Source organism: Coenobita brevimanus, chromosome 71, assembly GCF_032717465.1.
Source record: "Coenobita brevimanus isolate Jiangsu-jjx chromosome 71, ASM3271746v2, whole genome shotgun sequence".
Lineage (NCBI taxonomy): Eukaryota > Metazoa > Arthropoda > Malacostraca > Decapoda > Coenobitidae > Coenobita > Coenobita brevimanus.
This window is the reverse complement of record NC_137024.1, coordinates 32,221,578-32,236,418: the sequence shown is the minus strand read 5'-3', so window position 1 is coordinate 32,236,418 and position 14,841 is coordinate 32,221,578. Positions and strand designations below refer to the sequence as shown.

Sequence of the window (14,841 nt, the reverse complement as noted above, 5' to 3'; positions counted from 1 at the left end):
CACCAACCCCCGCCAGATATTGCAAAAATGCCAGGTATTGTGTCAGAACCCCCAATCAGTTATCCATTCAGTGTTGAGCCAGCTAACATGTAATATGAGTACAATACTGTAACAGTACATATAGTACAGTAATAAAGTACATTTGGACCCCTACTTACGAAGGGACTGAGTTACGAAAAATCTGCATATACAAAAAAATTGTGTGTGTGTGTGTGTGTGTGTGTGTGCGTGTTCTTACCTAATTGTATCTTTAAAGGAATGAGTCAAGCTTGTACTGACCCGTGTTTTGAACATTTTTACATACATGTCTTTAAATTTACGAACTGTTTTGGCACACACTTTTTCATTTGGTAGTGCATTCCACTGATCAACTGCTCTATTTGGGAACTGAACTTCCTTACGTCTTTATCACCTCTCCTTTTGTTCAGTTTTCTACGGTGTCCTCTTAACATTGCTTCCCCATAGGTTATATACTCATTTACGTCTATTTTCTCTTCTTCTGTGATGCACTTATATAACATAATTGTGTCTCCTCTTTTCCTTCTCTCCTGTAATGTTGGTAGGTTTAATTTTTTATTCTTTCTTCATAGCTTAGGTCCCTTAAACTTGATGCCCATCTTGTAGTGGCCCTTTGTACCTTTTCAATCTTATCTATGTGTTTTTTGAGATGTGGATTCCAGACTATTGATGCATACTCCAAAGTTGGTCTGATGAATCATGTTATTATCTTTCTCAGCATGCCTTCATTTATACAGCAAAACCTTGATTTAACGGCACCCTAGGGGGCCCTGAGCATGCCGAAAAAGACAAGATTCCGTTAGATTGGGGCTTACACCTACCGATACCCCCGGAACTTGCGCTAACACATTTTAACACATATTTAGGCATATAAACATATACAGACATACAAAGTCAATAAAATAATTTTATATTTATAACAAAAGAGAGCAGGTAGGTGTGGTGTTGTACTGTAATAAAGTATATACTGTACAGTAATCCAGGTAAGTAAAATACAGTAATCCAGATAAGTACAGTAATCCAGGTAAGTTACTTGGCAGGTTGGAGTAGAATAGATGGCACTACGTAAATAAGTTCACAAAGTTATGAAGTCTATAACACTAGTTCTTAAATCTAACCTTACATGCTAATTTTTTCCACTCTGGGATCAGGCTAGGCAGGAGGAAGACTGGGTGAGCATAAACATACCCAGTTGGCAGGAAACTGCAAACAGACGATCGAGATGCACGCGGCGCCCACCATATTTGAATTTCTTTCTAATTTTTAGCCATTTTAGAGAAATTTTTAAAATTTTATTGCATAAATTCCTCGGGAGATTTGTGCCATTAGTTTGGGGTTGCTCATATGACACCTCATCCTTCCTCTGCAGCCACACTTCATTTGCACGTCTCTTCTCAGCCACAGCCATACTTACTTCCTCGCACCATCATTCACTTCCTTTTCTTACACCACCACCCACACGTCTCACACCACACATCTTTTCTGCATGCCCCACCACAGCACTCTTAACTGCCATTCCTCCTCCACACTGCCATTTTCCTGATCTTTCACTGCATTCCACTCATCTTTCAATTTCTCCTGATACTCTATCATTTTCTCTCTTTTATTCAACTCACTCACTTTCAAAACCTCCCTGCCACACCTAATCCTCCTAGCTCTCACCCATCTCTTACCTACTCTTAATTTTCCCTCTACCAGGTAGTGGTCAGACATACCTCCACCCTCCCCTCTCAGAACTCTCACATCCAACAATCTTCCTATTACATTCCTAGACACAACCACATAGTCCATCAATGCTTTATCCATAACCATTCCACCCTCCTGTCTCACCCATGTATACTTATGAATATCTTTCTTCTCGAACAGCGTATTTCCAATCACCATCTCTCGCTCAACACACATCCCTATCATTCGTTTCCCATTTTCATTTCTTCCAGGCACACCATGCATACCAACTACACCTTCAACTGTTACATTTCCCACTCTAGCATTCAGATCTCCCGTCATTATCACATTCACATTTGCTCCAGAACTCTGCAGACACTCATCAGCATCATTCCAGAAAGACTCCCTCTCTTCTTCATCCTTCTCACTACCAGGCCCATATGCACTCACAAACACCCACAACTCATGTTCAAATGTCGCTTTCACCCACATCAGTCTCGATGACACCTCCTTCCATTCAATCACACACTGCTGTACTTCTGGACTCACTAACAAGGCCACACCTTCTCTTGTCCTTCCTCTATCAACACCTGATAATCTTCCATTCACACTTCCAAACATAGACTCACCCTTCCCTTTCATCTTCGTTTCACTCAAAGCTAACACATCCAACTTTCTTCTCACAAACATTCTCCCAATCTCCTCCCTTTTAGTCTCAATTGTACTACATCCATGCACATTCATAGACCCAATCTTCAGGGTACGGGGATAACTCAATCCCCCATCCCTTTCTCTGGCCTGTCTCTTTTTAGGATCTAAAAAACAGAGGGGGTCCCTAGTCCCCTCACCCCGCCCCTTTTAGTCGCCTTTTACGACACGCAGGGAATGGTGGCAGTATTCTTCCTAACACAACCTGGCCGCAGAGTAATAGTACCACCCCATAGTGTGGCCAGATTGTGTCCCCCCCTGTGGTGGGGACGACACAATCTGAAAATACATAAAGAATCCCATAAACTTCTAACAAGTGGAAAAAATGAAGAAAACTGCAAAATAATGCAGTCCTCTATCCTTATTAAGGAGTATCTTTGTAAGTTCCTTAGAACAATTCAATATGCAACTTTAAATACATGGTACTGTACACCTAAGAACTGTAGGTTCCTTCAATCATTTCTCAGCAAAGAGAAAAATAAGCTTATGCAATGCAGCCACATCGTGGTTGAAAAGCACTGCCTAGGCTCTTCGAGGTAAACAGTGAGTGCTGTCAGTTTTTGTGTTGGTTCACTTCGCCTCACTACACTAATAATCCAGATATTTATGGCATAGGAAGTGACAGTTCACAGCACAACTGTTTTCCAGGTAAATGGAGCAACTGACAATAGCAGATCAATTCTCACCGAAGAAAGCCACCAGAAACGTCAAGGCTAACCGCGGATTCATCTTCACTTTCTCCTATTCTTCTGCGTCTTCTGTTTCTGCTGGTAGGGTCCTCGTCCACTTCACTCACTTCTCTCAGTCTCTGCGAGCCTGTAAGTGAGAGACTGAGATTGCACTACTCCACTCTACGTTCACTGTAATCCAATCACGAGCAAAACGTCCTTTATGTGAGTCAGCTGATCGTGTCTACGGTACAATTGCACTCAAGGTTGCCAACACAATTTCTTCCTGGAAGTTCCTGCATCATCAATAATCATTAGCAGCCAGAGTTTTCAGAATCTGATGATCTGTATAGGCATTATTTTAGTCATGATAAGCTACTGCCTTTTCTTATAACTCAGTTTTGTTGTTCAGGGTAGTCTGAACTAAGATAATCGTGTAATTCTTTACCAAACGGGCGCAGCAATTCCACCTATATTATAAGAAGCTCATGATCTCAAAGAAAGTAATTTTGCTACATATGCAACACAGACAGTTAACTGTTGAATTGTGACTGTAAGAAAGGATTGGAAAAAACAAAATATACCTATTTTGGGGGTATTCAAGTCAGTTTACCGACGCTCTCTCCAACTAACCACGTTTTACCAACCGTCGCTCCTACAAGTGCAAGCGCCAGTGTTTCCATTGTCAAAGCTTTAGGAAAATGATTTAACCAAACCTTACCTAACCAAATCTATTCCAATGTAACCTAACTTGCATTTGACAGGGAGCTTTCAGATGTAAAAAATCGTATTATTAACGTTCAAGATTGCCAGCTACTGGTAGATGTCGGCTGAATTTTTACACATTCTAAATCCTCATTGATAGCTTTCAGAGGTAAGTTTAAAAGAATACGCAGTAGCTGTGGTAATCCAGGAATAAAAACAAGTAAACTGTGAAGACTCATGTAAAAAAAAAAAAAAAAAAGGGGGGGGGCGGCGCCCGTTTGGTAAAGCATTAATGTAATTGTTTGTTGCGGAAAGGCGCTCGTACAGTGGCACAGCATTGGCAGTACTGCAGGTCCGTGTGTGTGTGTGTGTGTGTGTGTGTGTGTGTGTGTGTGTGTTCTGGTTTGATACGGTTTGGTGTACGATAGAACAAAAATATCATCGCTGATTCTGTTCGTTGTAAAAAGCTATACTATAGAGAACACTAATAATATGCACTCGGAGTACAATTTGAAAATGTGTCATTATTTGTTGACTCGGCTCTTTCGAAAAACATATGAACTGAATTGAAATATTTATTGTTGTAAAAGGTATGTTATGCAGCTTAAGTATTCTGCGCCCCACTTCTGATCGGGTCCAGACTCCTATTATCACGTGAAACGTATTTTTTTGCGGTTCTTCCCCCTCCCCCCAAGAATACTGGGGGACCTGTGGGAAACCGGGGTGTTGGGTGGGGGAAAAACGCAAAAGCGAGTGATTTCCTACTGGAACTGTTATCAAAATCAAACGAAAAACACTAAAATCCTTCGGAAGAACATAATTTTAAGCTTGTTAGGGAGTTCGTGTTTCCTAACTGGGGGGCTTCGCTCCCCAGACCCCTCAACCCTGGCCGTGCTTCCTAACTGGGGGGCGAAGCCCCCCAGACCCCCCATGACATTAACCAAACCTCATCTAACCTAACTAAAATGCGTGACTTACAAAGCAGTGCCCCCGAAATGGAAACAGAAGAATACCATAGTGCCCCCGACAACGGGGCAAGCAAGATACAGCCCAGTATGCTCGGGAACGTGCCGACACCCCCACACGGACCCCACGGGGTAGCCGCTACCAGTCGGAACAACCCCCGGCAACAACGGCATATGTCAGCCCGGGCCGTGCGCCCCTATGTCACGCAGCCACCACGCCGTCGCCGTCGTAGGAGAAGGACACTACCTTCACGGAGTGGGATTGTTGAACCAGCTAGGGGTGCAGTTGTTCTAGACACTCCAGACGGCGCTCCTCCTCGTGAGACGGCCAATTGTCGCTCCGAAAGTGTCCTGGTAGAGACGGCCTATTGTCACTCCTGCCCTCATGAGACGGCCTATTGTCGCTCCGAAAGTGTCCCGGTAGAGACGGCCTATTGTCGCTCCCCTCCTCATGAGACGGCCTATTGTCGCTCCCCTCCTCATGAGACGGCCTATTGTCGCTCCCCTCCTCGTGAGATGGCCTATTGTCGCTCCGAAAGTTCCCGGTAGAAACGGCCTATTGTCGCTCCCCTCCTCATGAGACGGCCTATTGTCGTTCCCCTCCTCGTGAGACGGCCTATTGTCGCTCCGAAGATGCCCCGGTAGAGACGGCCTATTGTCGCTCCCCTCCTCGTGAGACGGCCTATTGCCGCTCTGAAGGTGCCCCGGTAGAGACGGCCTATTGTTGCTCCCGCCTTCGTTAGACAGCCCATTGTCGCTCTGAAAGTGTCCTGGTAGAGACGGCCTATTGTCGCTCCCCTCCTTGTGAGACAGCCTATTGTCGCTTCGAAGGTGCCCTGGTAGAGACGGCCTATTGTCGCTCCCGCCCTCGTGAGACGGCCCACTGTCGCTCCGAAGGTGCACGGAAGGAGGCAAGGAGCGAGACGTCACCCCGGCAGGAGACAAGAGCCCAGGCCTCCCGTACCAGAGAGGCCCAGACAGGCCTCACAGCCTCCCCTGTCCTCCGCTCCCTATGCCTGGCTCTGGAACAGACGCACCTGACGTGCCCCAGAGTAAGCCGATGCCGCAGCTGTCCCCTGTCGGCGCCCCTAGACGCTGGAGACCGCAGTCCGCAGTCTCTCCCGATCCTCCCCAGGACACCCGGGCATGATCTCCATACGCCCCACGACAACGTAAGGCTCCCACCTCCAGCCAAAACTTACACCAGAGGTTCCTGGAGCTATTTGGCCCCAGTTCCGAGGGCCATACCCCTGAGCCCAGCCCGGAAGCCACGGGTGGCCCAGGACACGAGAGGACGCCCCTACGAGTTGTCCCGTGCCCTCTCGGCACGCCTCCCCTTGGCGGTGCCCCTAGCCCGGCAGGATTGCCGACGGCGTGTTCCCGCCCCTGCCCCCCACCATGAATACATGTGATGCTGCCCAGAAACAGTGCAAGTGATTTAGGTTAAGTGTGACTTTGCCTAGTGTAGTATCGTGCAGTGACTTAATATAGTGAATATCGGGGCAATAAGATCACAGTGAGAGAATAAAGGACGAGTGTGCAAACCAAGATCTGATGAACTATATTTATGAGTGACGTCCCTTATATACAGTTAGTAAGACTGTGCCGCCTGGAACTTCCTCCGTAGTAATACACCCCTACTGCTGTGAGCTCTAAAGAAGTAATACGAGAAAGTGTTAGTGATATTCCCCCACTCGCGCTACCCGTAAATCCTGTACGACATTCCCTCGTCCCAGTATCTAGTGTAAGTGTAAACCAAGAATAGAATCAATTACCAAAGTCCCTTTGCTATTGGAAAACGTGTAATCCTCATTGTTAATCCTTGCCTCTCTCCAGTATTACCATAATTCCCTCCTAGCTGTCACAAGTCACTCTGTCATCGGGGCATGAGGAGAGGGCCTTAGGGGGACTCTGCCTGCAATGGGCAACACACTACCCGCAGGGGAGTCACTGCCCGGTTCCTGATGGTCGGTGAGGTGCAGGGAGGCTCTCCTGTCTGGGGGCCTCGACCTGAGGGGAGGCCCTTACCTCGGGGCCTCGTTGGTGGGGTGCAGGGAGGCCCTCCTGTCTGGGGGCCTCGACCTGAGAGGTGGCCCTCGGGACTGGGGCCAAACAGCTGGAGGAGGCTGGCCTGGCGTCTGCGGCTCCGCGGGGTGAGGGAGTCAGGGTCGCCCTCGCCTGTAATCTGCTGGTCTTGCCTGGGGGTCCTGGGGGTGCGATCGTCTGCTGGGGGACGCGCCGTCAGGGTTGGACTGTGGCCTCGTCTCCGTCTGGTGTCTGTGAAAGACAGAGATTTCCCAGGCGTGGGAGGCAGGTCCGGTCTCGGGCTTTGCCACCACTCTGGCGACACCTCCAGGGCAACACTCCCGGGTGGTGACGAACAGTTCCCACAGGGGAACGAGATAGGCAGAGTGTCCACGGAAACCGTGTCCTCTCCTATATACAGGGAGGGAAGCACAGAGGTGACTCTCTACCCTGGGTCTATTACAGCCGTGGCTCCAGGTCTTCTCGCCCTGGGACCCACTTCTTGCTGTCTGCTAGGGCCTCCTGCCCTTGGAGCGGCTAAGGGGCCTCTCGCCCTTGTGCACTCTTCTGGCCGTAGCCTGGGGCTTCCTGCCTGGGGAGTGGCTAAGGGCACTGACGCCCTGGTGCTCACGTTAGGGCCTCCTGCCCTTGGAGTGGCTAAAGGCACTGATGCCCTGGTGCACACGTTAGGGCCTCCTGCCCTGGAAGTGGCTAAGGACACTGACGCCCTGGTGCACACTGTAGGCCGAAGCCTAGGGCCTCCTGCCCTTGAAGTGGCTAAGGGCGCAAGCGCCCTGGTGCACACTGTAGGCCGTAGCCTTGGGCCTCCTGCCCTTGAGGGTGTAACTATGGACGTCGCCAAGACGTTACTTGGGACTGAATCCTGTTCAGTCCCACCCCACTGCTGACGATGGTTGTCCCGCCTGCAAGGTCGTTGCCGTTCTTCGGTCACCTGGTGTCGGTGCAGTTGCGGGGAAGAGGGGCTCAGGTCAGTAGTGGACGGGTGACCCTCTTGACCTGGGTCACTAGCCCCCCCGTTGTGTCCTCCTGGGGTGGTGGTGTGGTGGTGGCCCGGTGGTGGGGTGGGGGGTGGCGGGGTGGGGGGTCCGGCGGCGGGCATTTTACCCTGAATACACTAGGTTTGATTGGTTGGCATTACTATCAGGTAAGCAAGTATCCTGAGAGTTATGTCCTAGATAAGGGTTTTATATTGCTATATATTATGTTGTAATATCTCCTGATTTGTCCTGTGTCTGATTGTGGTACTATACGTGTAAAGGTTATTGCCTAGAGTTTTTGTGTCCTGCCTCTCTGTATTGCACTAAGCTCCGGTCTCGTAAGAGGACCCCGCTCCACGTTAGGTGTTTTAGGAATGAGAAGTCGAGCCTATTTACACCTAGCATTACAGTTATCTTTGTTTTACCAAGGAGAAAATGATCTGACCGTAGACCACAGCGACAAACGGTACAGCTACTGGGTACGAGAGAGATAGATAGATAGAGAGAGAGAGAGTCCTGGAGGTATTACAGGACTATTATCTCTCTCTCTCTCTCTCTCTCTCTCTCTCTCTCTCTCTCTCTCTCTCTCTCTCTCTCTCTCTCTCTCTCTCTCTCTCTCTCTCTCTCTCTCTCTCTCTCTCTCTCTCTCTCTCTCTCTCTCTCTCTCTCTCTCTCTCTCTCTCTCTCTCTCTCTCTCTCTCTCTCTCTCTCTCTCTCTCTCTCTCTCTCTCTCTCGTATTATCCCCAGCACCTTTGCCCCTTGTGGCTGTGGTCAAAACCAAGATCACGTTCTCTCCATTGGCAAACCAAAGATACACCCAGACCAATCCATGTGTTCCCCCCCCCTTATTTTTTTTTTGTGGGGGGCATACTGTCACTGCTGGATGATGTTACACAGCTTAGGGTCCATTATTCGTATTCAAGCTGTGTGAAAGACTAAATTAATCCGTTCAGTTTCTCATGACGATGAATAACTACTTTGATTGTGCTGCCATCTGACAATTTCATTCAGCTTTGAAGAGTCCCCAAATAGTGAAAAGGTTAATGAATGCTATATCTAATACCTCCAGTTCGAAAAGTTACTCCTACGTGGACTGCAGTCGAAAGAATAAATTATATAATGCGTCCACGTAGTGAAAAACTTGAGAAATAGGGTAGCGTAGGACATGAAACACAGCTATCATTCGGTGTGCCCAGTGACGGCCACACAGTCATCCTTGACTCCACACACACACACACACACACACACACACACACACACACACACACACACACACACACACACACACACAATCCTTTTAAAAGTATTTCCCAGGCACCTGTGGGACAGTGTAGTTCATGCGACTACTCAAGTTAAAGGAGGAGGGAAAGGGGGTCAGCCCTTAACATGTGCATCATCGCACTTCATCTACTGTATATATTAGGATTTCCCGTTAGTTCCTTAGCTTTATTATTTTCCACACCTCGTTGACTCAAAAGATCACATAACCCCACTACATCCATCCACTTTCTTCGCTTACTAAGCATCCTATATACTCGTGCAGCCATCAAGCTTTTACATTCACGAGCTCTTTCCTCCACCCTATTCATATCTGTTCTCAGTATGACCATACCAACAACGGTAAGTACACCCTTTTCCACCCTTGAACGTTCAGCCAACCCCAGATGATCAAATTCAAGTGAGCGGCACATTTACCACTCTCTTCTCTGCCACTTCTGCACCATGATAGTTAAACTCATCCACCAATTCAAGTTTATCTCCATTCACCAGCACATCACACCCTTGACCACCTTCTCCCTCACTAACTTTCACATACTTTACTTTTATTCATATTCGCTCGCAGACCACGCCGCTCAACTGTCAGCAAGGAGAACAGCATCATTTGTATACATCACATCTGAAATACACCCATCGTTACTTACCTGTAACATTACTTCCCGCTCCATACCTCTTGTGTTGAATTCTATCATACCCATTATATATAAACACGGGTACATACTCACCCTTGTCTCTCTATAACACTGACAAATCACTCTCATGTGACCAGCCATTGTTGCACATGAGAGAGAGAGAGAGAGAGAGAGAGACTATTACGTCTTACACTGTATAGATTACTCGCCAGGACATCGCCATATGCGTGGCGTAATATGCCATCACATGTTGGAACTCATGACCACGCAGCCTAGTAAGGACGGGCTGTCCCTAGTGTCCTTGAATTCCACCTAAGTGCAGCATACTCAGTTTTATATACGTGTATTTCTCAGTACCAGTCAGTATGGGCTACAGCCAGGTGTTGTATTAATTGTTACCTCCACCAGCGAAGTTGGAGGAGATTATGTATTCACCTATGTTTGTCTGTTTGACATTTTTTCCAGATGATATCTCCAAAAGTTCTCAATGAATGTCAATGAAATTTTGTGGTATGGTGGTCCATGGGCCAAGAAAGAATCGATTAAATTTGGGAGTATATCCGAATCCGAATCCGGATCCTACAATGACATTGGCGAAGGGATGCGCTTTCTGAGTGCTTTCTAGTTTTGAATGTCTTCCATTTTAAATATTCAACCAAGAGAAGGGAGTAATAGTTGCATCATAAATAAGCTAACTAGGCACACCATCAAGATAAAAAAAAAAAAAAAAAAGAATGAACAATGACGTACGAAACCTAGTCTTATAGGATCTTCCGAGCTTAACAAACTATTCCGAGTATTCTATGAGTCTCATTATTGTTCGATTAAAAACTGGAGCGATATTACTGTCCCCAGCTACAGCCTGCTTACAAAATGTGCTTTCGAGCTAGATACGTAAATGTTATGCGGGGCGTTTTTAGCTCGACTTCTCGAGCCACCTCACCCTCACCCTTCACTCGCTATACCGCTACAACAACAGTCCGCAAAGTGCTACAGAGAATGCTGGATCTATTGTGACTGGGTCAAGGAGCTGAATCACAGGCTGAATATGGTGCGTAGGCAGTACTGGCGCTGCCGTACATCCCCGCACCGTTTGTATCTGGTTGCAGTTACGCGCCATGTTGCATCTGAGAAGTGCCGCCTGAAGGAGGAGGTGTGGATCAGGTGGTGTCATACTCTGGATTCTCACTCCACTCTCTGTGAGATGTGGAGGAGAATCCGGTCCATTGCTGATCCACATCCTCCTCGTCCGCTTTCTCATCCTGACCCTGCTGCTGAGGCCAGCCATCTTGCGCAGCACTTCGCGGACCGTTCCGCCTCTCACAATCTCCCGCCATCCGTCTGGGCTCCACAGATGCAACTGTCTGCCTCTTGTGTCGCTGCGATCCAGGCTGCCTGTGAAAAGGCCTGACCCGACTGATTGTCCCATCACCAGCAGGGAACTCCAAAAAACGCTGCACCGAGGAGAGCGACACTGCGCCTGGGCTCGACAGGCTCACTTACTCTGTGTTATCTCACACTGGAGATTGTGGTAGTGAGCGGCTGCTTGATCTGCTCAACCTCTCGTGGTCCGAGGATCATCTGCCGAGGCCATGGAAGACAGCTACCATCCACCCGATTCCCAAACCTCGGGATCGCAGCACCATGTGCCTGATCTCCCTTCTCAGCTGCGTTGCTAAGATGGCAAAGACGGTTGTGTGCACTCGCCTTGCCTGGCGTCTGAGACCACTGCACCCAAGAATTTTTGCCTGCCATCCTGGGAGGAGTGCTATACACTGCCTAGCATCCTTCCTCGGGTAGCTCAGAGAGGGAAGGGGGGTGGCTTTCTTCCTTGACCTCAAAAAAGCTTTTGAAATGGCCAGCCGTGTTGTTATTGAGGCTGCTCTTGTGGCCAAGGGAATGGGCGGCGAACTGCTGTCATGGGTCAGAGACTTTTTTGAGAAGCGTACCGCAAGGGTCCGCTTTCAGGGGTACCTCTTCCCTTTTTATCGTCTCCCCAGTGGCACCCCCTGGGGAAGTGTCTTGAGCCCATTAATTTTTAATATTTTGCATGGTGGAGGGGCTACTGACCATCGACTATGGACCCGGTGTGACCCTCGTCAGCTACGCTGACGACCTGGCCCTCGTCTGTACGAGACGAGATTGTTTCACTCAGGCCCACTCAGCTCTTTCCAAGCTGCATGACAGCTGCAGTGAGATGGGCCTGAAAATGAATTTGGCAAAGACCAAATATCTATCCTTCGGCCTCCATTCCCTCAGACTTTCCATTGACCATTGGTGGGCACCAGCTCGCCTTCATCATTCCCCACCAGTATCTGGGAGTCTGGTTTGACAGCGGCCTCACCTTTGCGAGGCACATACAGTACCTACAGGAGCGTGCTTCAGCCCGCCTGGCTGCCCTCAGGTGTCTTTCGAGCCGGGGCTTGGAGGCGTCCTACAGGGTCCTCCAGACATTTTACATTCATGCCACTAGGTCTTTGGTGGACTACAGTGCCAACTGCTTAACTGGCCTCACCCCGCCTATTGTGCATTCTCTGGAGGTCCCGCAAAATGATGCACTCTGCATAATGTTGGGCACTCCTTGCTGGACCTGGCTCGTTAATTTATGTATGGAGAGTGGTTTGCCGTCTCTGGCGCATCGCATTGTGTTACACTCTCCAGCCGGTGCAATGTCGCCCACAACTACCGGTCTCAGCCATGCTTCAGTGGCTGTTGTGCAGGCCTCCTGCCCCTCTACCACAGCGTGATTGGGCCCACACAACAACTGCTGTTATTCACAGTTTGGGTGCTGCCACCGTCATCTGCCGGGATCCAGACTTACCGTACCCTCTCCTAGGTTTTCTGCCCCACCACCATGGGGCAGAAAACCTTTCACAATCCTCTGCTCCTCGGGAACCAAACCATGCTCCTCATTCCAGCCATGCTACGTTAGAAGGGCCTTCGTAGGGTGGCTACTTTGCACTCCCCTGACTCGGCCAATTATTTCACGGATAGCTTAGTCCGTCCTGATGGCTCTGCTGGGTCAGCTTTTGTCTGTGGCAGCCAAATAGAGTCATGGCAACTCTCCCAGGGAGTCTCTGCATTTCAGGCAAAACTTGTGGCCATCCTTGGGGCATTGCGCCATGCCTATAACCATCCTCAAGGGCATGTAGTCATCCACACTAACTCCCTATCATCGCTCAAGAGACGTCATTCTCTTTCTCTAACTGACAATGTCTGTCTTTCTGCTCACTGCAATCTTTCACGTTGCCTCTCTTCTCACCGAGAGACGTTACTAAAATGCCAGATATAGGCTCCGAGGACGACACGACACTCCTAGAAGGAGCCTATGGAGAGTCAGACAACGTGGGGTCCAGCTCCGAGCGAGAGGGACGTAAGTCCGCCCGGGTCGCGCGCCCCTATGACCTGGAACTCGTCCGCCACCACCATAGCAGGAAACTGCAACTACCTTGTGGGCGACTCGACCCTCGACAGGATCGGGGTGGAGCTATTACTCTAGCTCCAGTCAGCACTCCTGAGATGGCTGGTAGATGCTCAACCCTCCTACAGGAGATGGCCTGCAGCCACTCTGGAGGTAATCAAGAGACGGCCGGTAGCCACTCCCGCCTTTGTCAGGAGACGGCCAGAAGCCACTCTGAAGGTGCCCTAAAAGAGAGACGGTAGCTGCTCGACCCTCCTACAGGAGATGGCCAGAAGCTGCTCTGGAGGTAGTTAGGAGACAGCTGGTAACCGCTCCCGCCTTCGTCATTAAATTTCTGCCCACATAGAGACTGAATGAGTCAAGATACCCACTAGGCGTACTTTACAGTCTGAACAAACTATGTATTAAGAACCTAACTTGCAGTAAATGTAGCAGAAATTAGATAATATAGGACCACTGAAATGGCGGGTTGCCATTTAAATTTCCGTTTATGATAAATATAAACAATTCACGCTTCGTTATATATACGTGTTCTATTTGTATTATTTATATTACTGTATATGACATTACTATGATTCACAGTTTTACACAACAGTGAAGATATTTAACAAAAAAATTATGCTTTTTAAACAGCGCGGGAATGTGTTTGTCCCAATGGTGGTGACATCTGTGGAATGAATACTAGCTCTGAAAGCACGTACCCAATGGTGTGCCTATGGTGACTGCGCCTGGGGTTCCTCTGCTTCAAACAAATTTCTGCTGCACAGCCAGACTTGTGTTCCCACTGCCTGGCTAGATCTGAGGAGCCACTCCTCCATTATCTCCTCCACTGTCCAACTACTACTCTGCTCAGATTTCGCCCCAATGCGGGCTTTGCTCTAATGCACTCTTAAACTTACTCCTCGGTACGGTTAGTGACTGCCCTCCCCCAGCCCGCACAAAAAAAAAAAAAAAAAAGTCACAACCTCACTCGTTTGGCTACCACCAAATTCATTATCCTGTCTTCCCCACCTCGCCCATAAACTTCTCTCCTCTCTCAACACTACCCATCCCCTCACCAGTCAACCATCCCCAGCTCACCAGGCCTCGCCTTCATCTTCATCACCAATCACATCCACCTCACAATGCCCTCACTGTCAACCTTCATCCTCATCCCCCCCCCACCCCCGGCTTTTCCCACCCGACTCTCAAATTCCCCACACCAACCCTCAGCAACCTTGCCGCCACGAACACTTTCCCATACTCCTTCTCGTACATCTCATACCCCAAGTAACCCATAACCCTTACCACAACCACCACCACAACCTCGTCCAACCTCATGTTCATCTTCACCAAGCCCTAGATCAACCACTAGCCCCTCATACTCATCCATACACCTACTAGACATGCCAAGCCACATTTCCGGCATCACCAGATCATGCTGCCAATCCCGACCACCTAACAGATATAGCCCCCACCATCATCAAAACCTTCCACCCCGTCACCCACCTCCCATCCAAATCCATTTAAATACAAATCAAAGCCCACCCAAAACTCTTGATAGTGAGAAAATGAGGCCACAAACTAGCACAAAGTTCGTCCAGCCTGTCCCCATACCAGCCAACACCCAGGCCACTTCTACCTTCCCTTTCTCAATGGGTGACCTCAAGCCTGACCCCGGGTCAAAGGTCACCATTCGCCTCCCAGCCACAATTGCAGCCACAAACTTTGCTGTCATCCCCTCTGTACAACCATACCCAACCCACATCGCCATGTTC

The 14,841-nt window shown here is 48.8% G+C and overlaps 1 protein-coding gene across 1 annotated transcript in view; it reads right to left on the bottom strand.

Annotated features, from left to right (window-relative positions):
* Positions 1–3,143, bottom strand: part of LOC145406676 (27 kDa glycoprotein-like) — a 109,967-nt gene extending 106,824 nt beyond the window's left edge. Inside the window, exon 1 of the mRNA XM_080277772.1 lies at positions 3,078–3,143. Within this exon, the coding sequence (XP_080133898.1) occupies positions 3,078–3,120 (43 nt within the window). The 5' untranslated portion in view covers positions 3,121–3,143. The remainder of the gene's footprint in view (positions 1–3,077) is intronic.
* Between the last annotated feature and the right edge of the window lie 11,698 nt (positions 3,144–14,841).